The following is a 19,643-nucleotide window of genomic DNA, read 5'->3' as shown; positions in this document are numbered from 1 at the left end:
GATTAAAATGGTGATTATGTATCAGAGTGGTATTTTGAGATTGCAGACTTAGCGAGCAGGAACGTTTCCTTACTAGGGTTTTCCACATTACGCTTTAGGAGCGGATGAACTGACTACGCTAGTTCTAAAGGTACTCTTATTTCAAACCCGGACCTTGAATTATCTCTCGAATGTACTGATACATTTTAGATACCACATGTGATGAGAATGACTGGCAAGGGACACACGAATGACCGGCAGGGAAACCGACAAGAATCAGGGAGAGGTCAAAGAACATTGCTCCCTCTCTTCACCAAAGATTATCCCAAAGCCTTCGATTTAGGCCTGCCACTCGTTTCCAAACATTGAACTCCAATCTGTCACAGTAGCGGTAGAGGAAAGGGCCAGAATGGTATTATTTTCAGTATTCTTTTCTACAGCCTCCCCGTCCCAATTTCAACCAGCCACCCATAGCCAAAATTGTCTCTTGGCCCCTCGTTCGACCGAAACCTCCGGTCTTGGCGTTCTAATGCTGCAAATACCATAACAAGAGTCCATCCTCATAATATCTAACGCATCGATTTGATTGCTCTGGTGACTTTTGGCTTCCGACTTATCTTATCTAGTCTCGACGAACCTCTCTCACCCCAATGTGCTCAACCTCAAGTAGTGCCGGCGAGCAAGCTTATTTCATCACATAGCTGACATTATATTCGTTTTTCAATGTCATTCCATAGTTCTTTGGCATAATTCAGTTTTCCTCAGATATTTTAATCCCCGTAAGGTAAAATGAAAATATTAAAAACATACTCGATTACCCCTTCATTTTTTTGAGGTTTCTGTCAAATAAATGCAGTATTTCATACGTTCTTTGGTGTCACATGAAATCCTGTGGTAAATAATGCTTCTTTTGAATATATTGCCGCGTCAATACATAAAAATTTCATGCACACGATTTTCATGGCACGTGTAACTTAATAATTTAATGAGATTTGAGTTTTGATGCGTCCCTACACCATCATGTACAGGATAGCGTCCATTAATACAAGATTTACAAAAGGGTTTGGTTGGACAGCAGTTCGTGGGAGGGAGGCAGGAGTACGTGGGATTGGGTCCCGGAGAGAGTGTTGCTTCTAGTGACTTAGTCGAATAGAGAAAGGAGGAAAGACGACAACTATCGATGACGGAGTTGTTAATGTTTGGAAAGAGGACGGGAATACAGAGGGGTCGAGGTGCGGTGACCAACATCCGGCAAGTGAGAGAGTGGCTGGGATAAAATGCACTGTTATCAATTAGAGCATCTTGAGTAATGCTTCAGATGACCGACTTCTTTTCCAGTGTGCCAAGGCTGGGTTCCTTTTGATGCAATATGGTTTGGTCAAAATCAATAGTGTTTTTCTCCTCAAAGTGCATAGTAAAACATGATCCGAAATTTTCCCTCTGAGAAGCAAGAGAAGTTTAAGATGAATGTCATTTTAACTTTCACGAAAATAATACTATCTCTTTTTCACAGAATTAAACCGTTAAATAATATGGGCCATCACTTCATCGAGTGAAAATGGTTTGAAACCACTCCATGCAAATAATTTAAAACCACTACATAAGAGTTCCATGTGGTTTTGGAGTGTATTACGTACGACTGTGATCTTTTATATGTCAAAGGAAGCAAATATTTTCGCTTTGAATTTTCTGGTGATTTGAATCTGGCAGTATGAATTTAATGATAGTTATAAAAAACCACTAATTGATTTGTGGCAGTTACTCCCAGCTATATCCATGGAAACAAAAACTTTTTAAGTCCTTTCAATTGAAAAGCACTAAGTCTAATGTTGGCAATAAATGGTTCAGTGCATGTTACTTTTGCCTATATTTCACAGCAGGCGAAGCTGCCTTGAGCACGTCATGAGTGTCTTTCCCGGTTTTGCCCTGTTTCACGGAAAATTTGATGGCATAGCGCTGTTTCAATAACCGGTTCATGACGGAGCGTTATAAGGTCATGTTATATTTATTTATTCATCGACTTAATTGGGCTGAGGCTGAGACTTATAGTCCCTTCTTCCACCTAACCCTTGCATTACAGACATTACATTTAAGACAATCACAGGAAGGAGGAAAATGGAGGAAAGTCCACCTAGGCGGGATTCGAACCCGCGACCTCTGGGTTGGTAGGCGAGGACGTTACCCCGCTACCACCGGCGCCGTTATAGAGGTTTCGCAAACGAAATATCCGCACTCTGCAAAAGCTGGGAGCCAACTGCCACCGGCCTCCAGCCTTTCCTTAGACTCCCCACCCACGAAAGCAGCCAGAGAAACCAGCGGCCGTCCGTCCGTCTATCCAGGAAAAAACAAGTCCTACTACTTTTGGGACAGACCTTGTGTATGGCCATAGGATTGAAACAATATGTCTTTTAAAATACTATGTGAGATGAAAAAATCAGGGAATACGGCACGAAAGTGGAATATCGGTAGCAGTCGAGTGTCGTTAGTTACGGGAAAAAATCCAAATGAAGTCCTCGAGTATTTTAGACACCCATCACATAATTAAGATGGTGATACAACACTTAACTAAAAGGAAGGCAGAAAAATATTCCTACTCTTAGCAAAAGTAGCATTTGATTTAATTGACAACTAAGTCGCTAACTGTTCATTGGGGAAAGTGAACTCAGTTGGGGGGCAAACACTAACTGGCACACATTTAAAATTTCCAGTTGATGCAGACACGTGAATTTGGTCTCAAATGATAAATAATTAATTGTAATAATACGTACTTAAAAAGGATAGTTAACGTTATATCGAAGGTCCTTCAAAGGATTCCAAAATCTTTTACACAGTGAATAACAAATGAGTAGCTATCTAATTAACATTGAAGACTTAGGTAAAATCCGTAGCTTTATTTCTTAAAATTCTCTTCGCTGATTAATGTTATTATCTTATATAATGTATTTTCATCGCTTAATTTTGTTTCAAGTCGGAATCAATTTCTCTAGGTTTTCCAGGGGTAGGTTAAGATAACTAAGTACGCTATTTAATTGGATAAGAAACGAAATATTGTGCTGGTGATAACTTTGTCTGATCAATGAACATTAAATTATGACGGCATATTTTACTACTGATTCTGACCCGAATCAAGACTGCTGCTTCGTATTCAGTTTCGAATCGAAGTATATTTGTGTTTATTTGGTCCCTGCAATAGACCTAATTCACCTGTTTCTTTTATTTTCGTGTAGTCTCTATGTACGATAATTTACTAGTGAATAAACAACTTTGCTAATTCCTTCTACCTCTTTTCTCTCACGAAGGAGTCTGAAATGGAAGAGAGTTATTTATGCCAAATTACTTGGTGGCTGGCCGTGCTGGCCATGGTGGCTGTGATGGCTCCCGTGATAGCATTAGCCAAGCCCCTGCTGTACATCTATCTGACTCCGAGAGGATGGCAGGTCAAGAACTTGATCGACTCCATCCCGGGACCTCCGCACGTGCCTATATTAGGGAGTGCTCATGACTTGTGGGTCTCTAGGGAAAGTAAGTTGTCCAAACCGCCACAGAAAACGTCCCAAAAGTGAGGAGAGTCGAGTTAAAGGCAATCTACCTACCCATGAACTCAATCTAGTTCTGTTTTAAACTGAAACCCAAATTATGTATTTCAATTGAAACTGCTGGTCCTAAATGATAATTATAAGATGTGATGCGTAATTCCGATTTGCCACTAACCAACGGTTACTTCCCGTCAAGGCAAGCTGATTTGTACTGCTTTCGCAATTTCAAATACGTACCAGTGTGTGGAAAAGAAGTTGGTAATACTTTATTATTTCGAAATAGAGAAAGTTATCAATGTTTGTGAAATGAACTTCAGAATATTTATATTTTGACAAGTAAACATTTCGGGTGAGTACGAATGGTTCATCAAACATAACTTACGTATTACATCATCATCATAATCCACATAAAGTTCTGCATTCACGGCAGATTTTAAATGTCCGAAGTTTATCAGTGTGCGGATTACTTACAAGTCGACATTTTTATTTATGGAAAGCTTTGTTGTACAGATAAGCATTTTTGTGCCGTAATCTCTCATTTTAAAGTGATAGTAAGAAAGTTGAAAGCCACTATCGGTAAACAGACGCAATATTTTAGATGCGTCATCATAGCTTTCAACGTTAGCATGTTATTAATATTTTTACGGTGGCAACCATAGCGTTTTTAACGGATTGTTCGTCATTTTTAACAAAACACATTGCATTCAATCACATTCCATTAGAATAGTATTTCTCATTTTAAGGTCATTTGAAAGTAATATCCAACACCACAATATTCAACTGTATTTCATAAGAGCGTTTAAAAATTCAAAGAAATGATCCTACCCAATGCCCTATTTTTGTCTTCGCGTGAGGCATATCCGTGATGACTATTTGCGTGCACCTCTGAGCAACAAGAATGCAACACGTACACTAAAGCAGCGGACAAAAAGTTTAAAAGTTGTTCATCTTTTTCAGAAATAATGGAATTTCGCAATGGAAACAGCAGAAAGTACTATCCTTTTTACAAAGTGTGGTATCTTGGGCGCTACTCTGTGGATCCAGTCGGTCCGGAATATGTTGAAGTAAGGAAAATTATTAGTATTATCAATTCAATTGCATGATTTAAAATTGTTGGTCATTTGATAGGTAATTTAGACAAACTGGCAGAGACACCTCTTTCAAGATATTTCATTTAAAACAACACATTAATTCAACAAGATAAGTTTCACTAATCACATTTCGATCATCGCTACAATAAATCTGTAAATCATTCTAATATTTGTTTAAATAGCGTTAAATAATGAATCCGCATTAGAAAATTACATCTCGAAAACCTCTCAGGTAATGCTATAATTTAGCACCCGTCATAGCTGAATCTTTCCCACTTCCATATGTAGACTTATTGCATATATTAGAGGAATGATAATAATTATAATGGAAGTTAGCAAAAGGATATGAAATGAAATATTGTTATTTTAATAATTAAATATTATTTATACCCTAAGGGGTATACCATTGACAGGAAAGATGAGATAAAAATGTAAATATTTTTAAGTTTTGAAAGTCAATATTGTAGCCTCAAAACTTTGCCGTACGCTTACTGCACGGGTATAACCAGAGTTAGTCCCTTGAGTGTTTGCTAGATGTACTTTCTATGCAGTGTAAACAGTACTTCCTTCTCTTCTAAGGCACTTATTCGCCACTAGATAATAATTCTCACCGACCCCATGCTTATGGCCTATTTAAAAATTATTTCTTGAATAATTGAGTTCTTGGATGCTTATATGTGTATGTTATTGAAGAACTTGTAAAAATGAATCCGCTAGCAGACTCTTTTGAGAATTACTTTGACCACTTTTTCGCGTGTCACAATTAATTTTTACAAGTCTATTGCGTCCCCTCACGGGCTTAATTCACGGATTTTCCTGCTAGGCAAAAGTGAATTTTCGTATGGTTACTCTGTATTAGTATGAAATTAGGTGATACAATAGTGGCGATTCACTTCACGGATGACTTTTATCAGTAGGAAGAGGATTTTGGGGATTGCAGCCTGCTATTAACAAAGCACGCCGATGAATTTCACACCATACACTTAAGGATGGAGTATTTTACGAAAGGTAATCCACACGAAAATCAAATAGAGATGGGGATATGTAACACGGTATAATAGCATAGGCTGCAGCCGTGGCATAACACAGCTACTAAGCTTCAAAGGTGACTGGAGGACCTAACTGCGTCAATATTAATTTTAGAGTCTAAGGTTTATTTCACATGCAATAGTTTATTCACTGAAGCAGTCACGAGATATGCGCGCGTGCTATCCATCAGCGTATTTTCAATCCCACTGATTGCGTGTTTACGCGCAGGCGATTCTCCGCAGTTCCAAGCACATCGAAAAGGGCTGGCTGTATGATTTGCTCCGACCGTGGCTCGGCGAAGGACTGCTTACGAGTAAAGGTGAGTTCTAACTAAGGTGACAACTAAAACTTGTAAACAAACAAGTTGTTGAAAGGGATATTTTCTTTACAAAAGACCAGCGGTTCGTAAGAGTTAAGCAGGCTATCAGAGAAGATTATTCCTCATTTCATCATTCGAGATTTCCTCAATTTATATATTCCTTTTTCAAATTAGAGTTATTTTAATATCTACGTTTAATATACTTCAATCAGTGCTTTCAAGGACCTTCCGCATATGAAACAGTAAAAGCGGAAGTATTATTCAAAGGATATGACATGTTTCTATTTCTTGAATAACAGATCTCATTCCTGTAATCAGAATCTTTCAAGGGACAATCCATATTTCTATGTTCAGGTATGAATGTTATGACACAGTTTTCTAGGTTGGAAATTTTATTTAAGTACCTCAAAGATAAATAGCTGTAAACAATTTACCGCTATCTCTATCTTTTAGGATTGCCATTCTTGACACATAGCCATTAGGGACGAGTAAGGAGGTTTAAAAAAGACTCGTTAAAACTTTAATACTGAGCGTGGTTTTGTACAGAGAAGAAATATGGTTGTTGAAACAAGATAATAAGCTGTGAATTGGAGACTTTTGCAATGTGCGTATGGAGAAGGATGGAAAAACATAAAATGAGCGGAAATGAAAGCAAAAGGAATACCAGGCATAGCGAGGAATGAGAGAGGGTTTTTGAAGGGAATGTTTGGAGGGAGAGGAAGAAACAGGAAAGGTGGATGCAGTACATTTTAATTGGGGAAGGTATGTTGAAGACTGATAGAGGGGAGGATGTTAGGCAAACAAAGAAAGGACAGGAACAAGCTAGGCATGTTGTACGGGAATAAGGGAGATAAAAGTAAGTTAAATTAAAGAACAACTTTTGTAATACGGGGTGTCAGGAGGTATCTTGTTAGAAAAAATAAAATAAATGTAAGCCTATTTAATCTGTGTCCATCCAAAACCTACCATAAACGGTAGGCTATCTAATAATAATAATACTATTTTCTTAGGGAGACAAGGGAACCTACACCTGGAACTCATGGCTGACAAGGAGTTACAGAGTACACATTACTACCACTGTTATTGCATGTATGAAATGTCCCCGCTCCCTAAAACAAGACAAAGGAGCAGTCAAAGTCGAGTGATGGTAGTGGGGTATGATCGAGAGCCAGTTGCGTCAAATCGCATTTCTTTCTTACAACTTTCAACCAGCCGCAGCAAATGGCAAAGGGGAGGGTAAAAATATTTGCCAAAGAAATCGCGAATCAATGGTCAGAAGTAGAAGAGGACGGGCAGAAAATCCAAAAGGATGGAAACAACCTGTGAATTTTCATGAGAGGGCAGCAATTTCAGGGCGCCTGGTAAAATACGAACAAGAAAAACATTGCGAAAACGCTAGAATTTGGAAAAACTGCAGAAAATGAAACACCGTTCGTTTACGGAGAAATGGGCGATTTAAATGTACTCCGACTGATAACGAACTTACTAAAATCAAATCAACTTATCAAATTTTAACCCGATGCTCATTACTCGTCGGAGGAAATAATGAATGACCAACATTCCAAGTATCATTTAAAGTAAATAGCTGCTGAATCCTTTGTGGTTTCCAATGAGTCTTTGATTGACTAATTATCAACTTATTCCGATTTTTTAGTCATTATCTACTAAGAACTTAAGATGATGATTATATTGTTGAAAGACCTTTCGACTTCATTAGTGATTAAGGAAACCTACCAGTTATGTATTGGCGTCGCATTTATCGACTTTACACATTTGTGAAAATGCTAAATTCTACAATTATAATGATGATTTATTCGAGAGCGATATTATTTTCCCATTGAAATTTTCCTCTGATCTAAGTTTTCTCTACGAGTACCACAGATTTACAGAGATATTCCTACTCTTGAGGATAAAGCAGCATTAGCAGATGACTTAAACGCTATACAACGCTGGTGCGACGTCAAAAAAGTACGTAGTGATGAATTTTTGAAAGAAAAGGAATTCCCTCTCGAACATCTACTGTATCGGGAACACCCAAATGGAATGTGTAGACTCGATTAAATACCAAGGCGTTATCCTACTCATGAGCTCTCCTGGATGAAACATACGAGGGTTATGTCAATGACGAGCTAACAAAAAAATAGGGTTTATTAGAAGAGTACTAGGTAAACGTGAGGAAAAGGTTGAAGAGAAATGTTATCTTTCGCTGATTAGGCCTCATTTAGAATATGCCGCTAGTATATGGAATCCTCATTGAAGTGGATGGATTGCCGAATTGGATCGCGTGCAGCGTAGAGAAGCTAGATTTGTAAAACGTTATTATAAACTAAGTGTCCTATCTAAATTATTAAAGGAAGCATCTTGGGAATCACTCACGGAGTGAAGGTTAACTTATAGAATAAACTTCTTCCATAAATTGCGACAATGTTGAAAATGTATTATTAGCCCCATCGAAATACGGTTGGAGATATCATGTAAATAAAATTTATGAGATTGTGTTGAACAGATAGATTTAAGATGTTATTTTTCCCACGAACGAATACGGATCAGAGTAACATTGTCCGACCGTGGTAGGGGTAAAAATGTTCGGGTCAAAATGAGTCTGGGGCGTAGTTACCCCCTGCCACACATCCTAGTTTGGCGTCGCATTTAACGACTCAATACACACTTGTAAAAATGTTTCATTCTAAATTATATCCCTACTGTCTTGAACGTGAAAGTACATTTCTTACAACGGTCATATAATCGGTTTCTTTCGATTATTAGACAATGGTGATTCATTTGAAAGCGATATTATATTTGCTTCGAAATGTATCTAAGTTGTCTCTACTAATTCACCTCGTTGCGTCTAATAATTATTCTATCGAAACCTACTATAATTAACCATTCATTACGAATTTGTTAAATTGTATAATGTTCAAATCACTGAGCTACAAGATTTTAGATATCAAGCCTCACACAACCATTCTTAAACTTGCCATAAAATTGCTTTTTCCATTTCCAAATACAGGAGATAAATGGTTCACGCATCGAAAACTGTTGACCCCCGCATTCCACTTCAAGATACTGGAGCAGTTTGTCCCGATGTTCATCGAGAGGAGCGCGGGCCTCGCAAATAAACTATCCGAGAAGGCAATTTCGGGGGAAGCATTCGATATCGTCCCCGTTATCTCACAATGCACACTAGAAGTCATCTGCGGTAAGCCATAAATCTAAGAAGATTAAGACAGCCTGTGGCTTCAAGGTCGACATTACTTACAAATTTTTATCTAATTTTAGAAACTCCCATGTCTAATTGATCGGATCACTGACGTGGATCAGTGGAGGATGTTTAAGTCATTTAGGAATCAGATTATTACAGATAATATGACACACATATCACCTTTGAAATTCACCAATTTGTAGTTTTTTGGTAACGTTAGGTCAATATAACGATTGAGTCAAAAACTAAAGCCAAAAGTTCACACGGTATTATCTAAAATGTAACATCACGCGGTGTTATGATAAATAATGAAGCATTCTACTCCTAACTATGATATCATAGAATTGATTTCAGTATTGTATTTCAGACACTTGAAATAGGAAATTATTAGAATAATTTCTTCGCAAAAAATAAATGCAAAAAATAATGCTATTTTACATGCTCTTTTTTCAAATTTAAAAAAATAAAAATCGAGAATAATTTTTTTATACTTAACAAATTATCTCAGCGTTTTGGTCAGATTGCATAATATTTTATAATTTATTTATTTATATAATATATATTTTATTATTTCAATACTTTTTACTATATCAAACTTTATTTACTCAATACAGTATTTCATTAACCCTTTCAATCTGTCCCCAGAGAGTGCTATGGGGATTAAATTGGACCATGAGAAGAAGGAGCAGCGCGATTATATTGCAGCCATATATAGGTGAGTGAGGCATATGAGATCAATATATTCGCAATAGATACTACGTAGGGTGAAACCTTGAGTATATTCTTGATTTGCTGCGTACAATTTCCATACGAGCGTGATCTGAAAAGTCATCGGCCTAAAGGATAATTAATCTTTTCAAAAAAATTTAATTTTTCGCTTAATCACCTTTGATATTAAAATATTTTATCCAACGATATTCCAGTGCCATTATCCTATCTCTCTGAAGTTCTTCCGGAAGCGCTGCAAAGTACTCGTCTATAGCCGCGATCGCTTCTCGATTGAACAAATAACGTTGACTAGCCAGGAAACTCTTGACTTTTTGCAAGAGGTGGAATTCCGAGGGATCTAAATCCAAGGAATACGTAGGGTGGATGCTCCAGAACTTCCTATTGAAAATCACTCAATGTTATCATCGCGAAGACACTTCTGTGTACAGGTGCGTTGTCCTGAGAGTGATCGGTTTTTTCCTCTATAAGCCCAGTCTGCTTCCGTGAAAAATCACGTCCAGTTTCGTGAAAAGGTTAGAATAGCACTCCCCAGTTATTTTTTACCTTTATCAAGATATTCGATCAACAGAAATAATTTCGCATCCCTGAAAACCGACACCATCGACCTTTCCCGCCGATGGCACCGTCTTCATCTTATTCGGAGCTGAAGAACCGACCGAACCGAAATTGAAGCAGAAAAGTCTCCATGCATATTTACAATCCTCGAATGAATATTTATCGGCATGACACCTTCTTTTACGAAGAATTTTATCACTGGCCAATATTTGATTTATTTCTGTCTCTAACAAAACACAAACCGCAACTGATTCAAGCGACTGCCTTTAGCGAACTTCTGGATGGAATGGCTTGCAATTTCATTCATCGTCTGCTAACAGATATGCCAACATGAAACGAAAAAATTATGCAAGTGACGCCATCTATGGGTGAGGCCAAGAACGTTTCAGACCACTCTCGTATATAAACAATAGCGGGCGCAATCAGTCTTGGAATAATAATTTTTCCCTGCTCAAGTAGTAGCAGTTTTGTTATGTGAGGCGACCGACAGCTGAGGTCCTTTGAGCCATTCGGGCTGGAAAGGAAAGGAAGAAGGGTGGAGAGAAACCCAGCATCGGCATGAGCCTACTCTTAACGAAAGGTGCCATGGGGTCCGCAGCTTAACGTCCCATCCAACGGACGTGGTAATCACTAAAAGTCCTTTTAAATGAATATACTTTGTAACTTCCACACAATTTTTATTCGTACTACCGGTTTCAACGCAACGGCGTCATCATCAGGTACCTTACCGTACCTGATGATGACGCCGTTGCGTTGAAACCGGTAGTACGAATAAAAATTGTGTGGAAGTTACAAAGTATATTCATTTAAACGAACATGAACCTCCACAAAGTTGAGCCCGAGACCATAGAATTCACTAAAAGTCCTCTCCATAAAGCACCTCAAGTAGGGATCGGGATACCACTGAAAAATACTACCACCTCCGGGATTCGCACCCGGGCCTGCTGAGTGGGAAGCTAGTACGTAAGCTAATACGTACCATCCCGATCCACTTCCCTACTCAACGCCAAGTTATTTTTTAACTGGATGTTATACTAAAAGTTAGATCCAGCAAGGACATCACTTTCACCATAAATATGGTGCACTTATATATAAGTATAACTAGTAATTAACAAATATTAATTATAAAATATAAAATTTTATAAACATATTTCATTGCAGTAATAAAAAAAACCTCAATTCATATACGCGTTTTCCCAAATGCTCCACACTGTAATATTACGAATAAAAATAATATAGTATCATCTCTTCCCGTAACCTCGTTTGGACTAATGTGATAGAGCAACATTATGTTAAAAAGTGTTTTTAAGATATGACGATACCAATGACACTCAACTTTTTATCTCTTAAAACACAACGTGCGCTTCGCTTTACATGACTGATAACATTGCACAGACGCTATCTAATGTGTTCATGGGATAAATTTAAAGAGTTTGTTCTCTAGTTTTAGATATTTCTATATTTCATACGAATTAACTGTCGCCTTTAGAGTTTCTGAAATAAGCATATTAAAAACCTTCAGATTTTGAAGTGGTGTCAAGGAGCAACCAATTGTAAGGCACCGGCTCTTTTCAATATCCCTAATTTCATTATTTACATGAAATTATCAAATATTTTTAGATCAATCTCTGGATTAATTCTGCAAATAAAAAGGAGGCCCTAAAGCTTATTAGTTACAGAGTTCGGGTACGGACTGGAGGGTTCTGGTTCAAATGGAGGTCATTCTTGGAGTCTTCTCCTTCACCCGAGCTTTGAAATATTTCGGATATCTTCCTGGAGGAACCGCAGGCAGCACGTGAATAGGACCTAACCTCATCTCCCCTGAAAGCTTGTATTTCATACGTAGTAGATCTTAGTTCTAGATCACTTCAAACTTCACCCACTTTGATTTGATTAATGCAGTTTGGTCTACAAATATGAATTCGTACAGTAGACGTGGAGGTATCTTTTTTAAGTAATTATCACTAAGAAACAACCGAGATATTCGAATAAAATTTACTCTGCAAATTAATTGATCCTTGCTGCATGTTGTTGTAAATTACAGCCACCAATGTTGATTTGTTTTGCTCCAGGAAGCCGTAGACTGAAGAAACTCGCAGTATGGAGAAAATAGAGGCTGGCAGTGTGATTCAGCCCCTTCATTTGAAAAGGTTATAGTGCCCGGGGAAACCATGATGAAATTATGGCTGTTTATGGAAATGATAGCCTGGCATATGGCACAGTTGTGAGGTTGAAAAGAAATTTCCAAACTGACCACATGTGCCTCGCCGAAGACCCAAGAAGTGGAAGATCATCGCTCACGGACGATGGTGCCACATTCAAAAAAGTGGAGGATTTTATCCTAGTAGACCGAAGATATGACCATACATGTGATATGATGACCATCAGATGACCATACATGAATCTAATATAAACTACGGTACTGTTTGGATAATTACTCACGAAGAACTTCACATGGCAAAGGTGTCATCACCCTGGGTTCAACGACTTCTTCTCAGAAGCAAACACGGCGCAACCTATCAAGGGAGATGCTGAATATTTTGGAACAAGACGAGGAGGATTTTTTTCGTCACCTGGTAAAAATGATGAATCTTAGATCTCTCAATATGATTCAGAGACCAAATATATGGGCAACAATTGGAGTACAGAGATTCACCTCCTACCAAGAAGGCTAAGGTATAGAATTATGCAGGGAAGGCCATGGTGTCTGATTTTGGGACTGCCGCGGTGTTACCTTAACACAATATTTAGAGAAAGGTCAGACCATCAATGGTGCCCATTACTGCATCCTACTGAAAAAATTGCGTGATGCTCTGGAAAAGAAGCGACGCAGTATGATCACCAAAGGCATCCGTCTTCTTGCCGACAATTCACTTTCTCACTCACCTCGAGGTGCGTATGAAGAATCAAAGCGATGTGGCTTTGAAATTTAACCACATTCACCCTATTCCTCCAGCCTCAATTGAAGTGACTTTTTCTCATTCCAAAAACCCAAAAAACCATTGTGGGGAGGTTTACACCACAAATGACATCATTCAATAGGTGGAGCATTGGCATTTGACGCAACCTGCTGAGTTCTACATTGACGTCCTCCGAATGATCAAGAAACACTGGAAAAAAGTATCATTCTGGCTGGTGACGATGCAGAGAAGTCTTAAATAAAAATTAAGTTTTCATCTCGATTATTTTTAATAATAATTAAAAATTTACGATACCCCCTCGTATTTAAAACGCGTAATGTTTTGTGTAAAAGCAGACACGATAAGAATCATTGACTGCTTGGCCGTAGCCTGATACAAGAAGATTATTCAGCCTCACTTAATTGACTCTGTGTCTTATGTCTGTCTTTGATTTAACCGAATGCAGCTGAAAGTGGATCCTAGCATTTTTGATACAACATATACATGGATCGTACATAATTTTTCCTCTCCTGTATGTCAACAAAAATGTACGACTCTGAAATAATTCTGTAAAAACTTTCTATTAACATTCAGGTTCGGGGAAGTGGCGCACCAGCGAGCGATTACGCCGTGGTACGTTCTGGATTGGTTGTTCGCGCTCACTCCACTGGGAAGAGAGAACAAGAGGATCCTCGCCGTCCTACACTCATTCTCTGAAAATGTGCGTGAGTATTTTGGAAACCTTCGGGAAGGGACGGATTGATCGAATAAGCGACCCAACGTTTATTGTTAAGAAAACCACGTTAATCCGTAAGTTGTATGAAGGGTTTATTTGTAGCGGGTTTTCCACGCCTCGTAAGCCCTCTAGAAGGTGGCACCCGAAATACTGCTAAGCTCCATCGTCACGGCATGTTGTAACGCTTCCACCGAGCCGTGGCGACGTCCTTTCAGCACTAATTTGAGAGGGGGGAAGAGAAAGAAGTCTGGTGGGGCAACGTCAGGGATGTAAGGTGGCTGAGGCATGGTCGAGAAGCTCTTGGCATATCCGCGTGCTAGTTTCCTTTTGTTTGTCCGAGAGTACTCGCGAAACCAATTTCGCACATAGCTTTCTCATGCCCGTGTTTTCTGTCACAGGGCGATTCACGTCACAATTAGATATGCCAAGCTCATCGGAAACCATGCAAACACTTAATCTGCGATCTCTTGCAAGATTTTCGCCACATTTTGTAATCGAAGGGCGTCCTGAACGTTCGTCGTCTTCAACATTTCTCTACCCTTCCAAAATAACGCATGCTACTCAACAATACCCAATATACCCATGCCGTTATCATCATAAGCTGCCTTAGGCATGCCATGAGTCTCTTTCCTCTTGTATTTAATTTTGGGGTGCCTAGAATCAATATTTCAAGGTAAGGAAAGGTCGTTTATAAGTGTTTTTAATTGACACACACGGAGTCTAATGTTGGCAATAAATGGTTCAGTGCCTGTTACTCTTGCCTACATTTCGCAGCATGCGAATTTGGGAGTTGTATACGACATATAGGACTCTTTGCAGAGGACTTGTAATTCACCTATTAGCTCCCCAAATATCCCCGAGAAACGAGGTGACCTCCCATATAATATAATAAGCTAAATTTCCGTTTGACTTATGCGTTTTATCATTATCTTTCATTGCGGGCAAAATTTCAGCCTTGATTTTCAGCAGCGAGGTAGTTCCCTTATTTATGTTACTTAACCGAATGAAGAAGAGAGACCGCACAACTCAAGACTACTGGGGTGGCTTGTCGTCCTAATCGAATATCCGCATTACTTGGCATAAATTTCAAATTCAATTATGAGTCACTTTACTGAAAACCTTTAATTAAAAAATAAGAAAAATAGCTTCGATTTTATAATTCCGCATTAAACCCAAAATGATTAACTTATCTTCTTCTCGCAACCAAATTGCTCCTCATTTCTAAATATAAAACCAGATTGATTTGGTGCAGCTGGACATGATGAATTTGTGTAAATCATAGAATGGGGATACTCAAATTAATTAATCCACAAGTAAATTATTTTGTCACTATGGTGTACTATTGAGAGTATAGAAAAATTAATAATATTTTAAAGGTCAATCATTCTCTCTACAAGTAATCCAACACGACGGAAATGAAATTAGTTAAATGTTTGCCTTGGAGTAGTTGCCTGAAAACTTGAAATAAGTAATTAAATAGTAAACGTTTCAAACGGGTATATAATGATATCAAATATTCTTTTTAGCTTTAGAGCCAGAATTACATTCCTCGCATTTCTAAACCAACTAAGAGGAGTCATAAATGGCAAGCAATACGTGTAATAATCATGTTTAAGTGACAGTACAAACTTCGATAGATGTAACTAACGAAATTTTATCTTACTTTCAAGATGATATAGAAGGCTTGTATTTGATTCATACCTTAAAATGGGTCGGGAGATTAGTTAAGTCAGTAACCCAAATAACGTGGGTTCGAGTACCACCTTGGGAATGGGTGTTGTATCACTTTGGTGGTTGGGCCCCAGAGGAATTAAATGCCCACTCAAAGGTTTATCGCATTCCCACAAGGAGCACGGAGCACCATAAGGGCCCAAATAGTAAAACAAATGTCAATGCTGCAATATTAATTGCATAAATATGGAATAAATGGTCAGGAACAATTTCATATTACGAAGGTGCCAGAAAAATGTGGGAACTTAATTTAAACCCAGAAAATGGACTAAGACCAATTTCCTCTTTCCTCTTTCCTCAGGTGATCAAGAGTAAAAAAATGGAGTACATAAAAAATAAAACAGCAAAGGCACAGGAATTGAATGGGCACGAACTGAAGCCGGCAAGTACGCAAACTAATTTCTAACTCTTTCAAAATCTCTAAAATCATTCTCGTTCAACGCAGTTTCTGAATTCATGCCTTCCTTTTTGAGCGCACACTACTCCAAATGTGAATGTCATAATATCGCTAATTAAGTTTTATAGATATTTCTGGAAAGGGAAATTCCTTCTGCGTTTAACTATTGGAAATATCCTTTCCGCTATATATCCTCCCTCGCCCTTTACAGAGAAGAAGCTCAGAGCCTTCCTGGAACTGCTGATCGAGTTGGCGGTGGAAGAAAAGCTACTTACGGATAAGGAGATTCGAGAAGAGGTGGATACATTCATGTTCGAGGTGAGTCCAAAGTTCCAAGTTCAACCAAATACTAAAGAAAAAGAGGCTGAAGTGCTGACAGATATTATCATTTGAAAGGATTAAATTATCATCCGAGCGGACAGCATGACATGGTGATAAAGAAATAACCCCAAGGTCATACTCTTCAGGGCACACCTAGGCTAAACAAGAGGAATTTAATAAAAAACATTGATTAATGTCGGGCGTATGGTTTGCAAGGGTCACTACGTACTCATCACAGACCCGATTGAGCGAGTGTTTGAGGTTAATATTTCTTTCTTTAGATCGTTGATTAAATGACGCTGATTATCCAATAATCACCATGACTTATCAATCCAAGAATTAGTTTGAAGAAGCTCAGCTTCTTATCCCGCTGCCCACTCAAATCTTCATCAATTCATAGCTCCTTGCGCTGAATACCACTGCCTATCGTAATTAGTTCCCCTCTATGGCCCAATTGGCCAGGTAACTGTCATGTCCCAGGATGTGTCCCATTAGTTTACCTTCCATTCTTATATTTCCTTTCCAAAAGTTTCTCATTTTTTGAAGGACCTCTTCATTTTTACCTTATAAATTTTATTTTCACCCTTCTTCAGTAGCATCATATTTTCATTGCAGATAATTTTCCTCTCTCTGCCACTGCTATCATCCAGGCCTCGCAGCCGCAGGAAAGTGAGCTTTTTAAGTGTATACGTTTTAAAAATCTACTTTCATAAGTGCACGCAATCAAATCAGCAGCTTTTGAGTAAATCTCATTTGAAAAATACCATCAATGTGCAGTTTTTCTTCCAGTATTTTTTGATCCCCACCAATACTTTGACAAAATCTTTTAGCGTAAATAATAGCAGATATCTTTAGGCAACATAAACGTCACGTTAGACTAGAGTTAACTACCGGGAGAACCGACGGAGAAAATTCAATCACTGAATTTGAGAAGCAATGGAATTCCACTGATTTCAACACACGTCTCGGGAGTGAGAACAAAGGGAAATGGTATCCGGCTTTCCCATGCAGAGATTCTGCCATTAGAGTGTACTATAATCGGTCATTCTGACATCATTGATATATTCGTGACTTATGGAATATGCGGAAATTTGTTTCTTGGGGACTTTTAAGTGGAAATAATAAAATTCACAACAAAAACAACGCGCGAAAGGAAGACGGTCGCAAGTCTCGCTGATATTCTATGTAAGGAATGGGTGGGAACATGACATAAATCATTTACAAAGCTTACAGGAACTTAAGTTGATAGCTCTTCGTAAGAAAAGAATCCAGTTCAATCAAATAAAAGTAGTCCGTAGAAATTTCTAATAATGTTTCATAGAAAATTATATAAATATTAGAAGGCTGCTAGTCTTTATAACGTAGTTATTATGTATCAAAATTATTATGTATTTTAGTTAAAAGAAAAATATGTGTATATATGGATATATTTTGATTTTTTTATCACACTTACATCCTCGCTCGCCGAAGACTGGTTAAATACGTACTCGTCACGGTAAAATTATAAATCTCGTGAAATATCTCGACCGCGGAAGTGCAAGACAAGATACACCATGAGTTACATTGAAAGAAAGATAAGATTCTTCCTTTTTTTCACATCACATCTCGTTTCTTTCACCGATTTTCAGATAGGTTAGAGGTGTTATGACACGCTAACAACGTACATTTCGCATTGCTTGGGGAAATCACTAAACCCGACAGTATAGCTATGGCATTTTTGGTGAGTAAAGATATATATATATATAAGTATATATATATATATATATATATATATATATATATATATTGGTGAGAAATAAGATAAATATTAATAGTTCATGAAGGTAATGGCCAATGCAACGCGCCCTCAAGACTTTTAAACTCTGAATTATCTTCCATTACTACATGCAGTATTTTTATGTCAACCACCATCGAATACGGCTAGTTCATGGTATAAATTCTATCATAGTCTGGAATCATAAAATCGTTGAGTCCTTCAAGGCTTGCTCATAGTTATAGCCTATAATATATATTCAATGCCCATGAATAGGTAATTAGTGACGATGAAATCTGAGGATATGTTGCTTCAAGTGGGCACGCAAATAAATACGAGGGCGATACGAAAAGTAAGGTCTCCTGTTTTTTTGTCATAAAAAATCAAATTTATTATCAACTTTGTGTACATCGTTGGAAAGGCTGACCATTTAGATATTTTTCTATTTAGTTGCCTTGACAATCAATCACTTTTTGCATCCTTGTAAGCAGCTTTTTAATGCCGGCGTCGTACCTTTCTCCCGCCGCGTCACGAAGCCAACTGCCGACTGCTTCTTGCACTTCCTCGTCTGACTTAAATTTCTGACCTCCAAGGTGTTTTTTGAGAGCGGGAAACAAAAGGTAGTCGCTGGGGGCAACGTCCGGGGTGTAAGGACGGTGGTCGATGATATCTCAGTCGAATTCATTGAGTAGGGTGGTCGTTTGATGTGACAAATGTGGACGTGCATTGTCATGATGCAAACACACTCCTTTGGTGACACACCTTGTTATAACCAAGGACCTCCGACACAATGTTCTGCACGGAGAAGTAGCTACTCTCTTCATTAAGGCCTTCCTTTATCTCATGAAGGGTGATTCTCCGGTTATTGTGCACCATATCGCAAATTGCCCCACCGCTGTTCATCGTGGACGTTTTCCCGGTCATCAAAAAACTCCCTGCACCAATTCCGCACGTTTTGATATCCATACACTTCTCACCGTACACTTCCACTAAATGGCGATGAATTTGAATCGGAGAAACAGTCGTCAGTTGGCTTCGTGACGCGGCGGGAGACAGGTACGACGCCGGTATTAAAAAGCTGCTTTTAAGGACGGTGATTGATCGTCAAGGCGACTATGTAGCAAAATAGCTAAATGCTCAACCTTTCCAACGATGTACGCTAAGTTGAGAATAAATTTGATTTTTCATGACAAAAAAATAGGAGACCTTACCCTTCGAATCGCTCTTGTATGTCACTTGACGAAACGCTCCATTATAAATAGCACTTTAAAAAAATAATACAAATATCAATTTCTAAGGAGATCCTGGGGATAGGTCTCAATCGTTTAGGAGGGTGCTTTTTCTAGTCAACTTTAATATGGCGTG

The 19,643-nt window shown here is 38.3% G+C and overlaps 1 protein-coding gene across 1 annotated transcript in view; it reads left to right on the top strand.

The window, feature by feature from the left end:
• Window positions 1–2,336: 2,336 nt before the first annotated feature.
• LOC139691290 (uncharacterized) overlaps window positions 2,337–19,643 on the top strand; it is a 58,066-nt gene continuing 40,759 nt past the window's right edge. The window contains exons 1-9 of the mRNA XM_071589050.1: window positions 2,337–2,356; window positions 3,279–3,501; window positions 4,473–4,579; window positions 5,864–5,954; window positions 8,965–9,153; window positions 9,802–9,871; window positions 13,935–14,061; window positions 16,109–16,193; window positions 16,416–16,522. Coding sequence (XP_071445151.1) covers window positions 3,288–3,501; window positions 4,473–4,579; window positions 5,864–5,954; window positions 8,965–9,153; window positions 9,802–9,871; window positions 13,935–14,061; window positions 16,109–16,193; window positions 16,416–16,522 — 990 coding nt within the window. The 5' untranslated portion in view covers window positions 2,337–2,356; window positions 3,279–3,287. The remainder of the gene's footprint in view (window positions 2,357–3,278; window positions 3,502–4,472; window positions 4,580–5,863; window positions 5,955–8,964; window positions 9,154–9,801; window positions 9,872–13,934; window positions 14,062–16,108; window positions 16,194–16,415; window positions 16,523–19,643) is intronic.

Source organism: Hetaerina americana, unplaced genomic scaffold, assembly GCF_022747635.1.
Source record: "Hetaerina americana unplaced genomic scaffold, ioHetAmer1.1.p SCAF_32, whole genome shotgun sequence".
Taxonomy (NCBI): domain Eukaryota; kingdom Metazoa; phylum Arthropoda; class Insecta; order Odonata; family Calopterygidae; genus Hetaerina; species Hetaerina americana.
The sequence above is the reverse complement of the archived record's forward strand: the minus strand, read 5'-3'. Positions and strand labels throughout refer to the sequence as shown.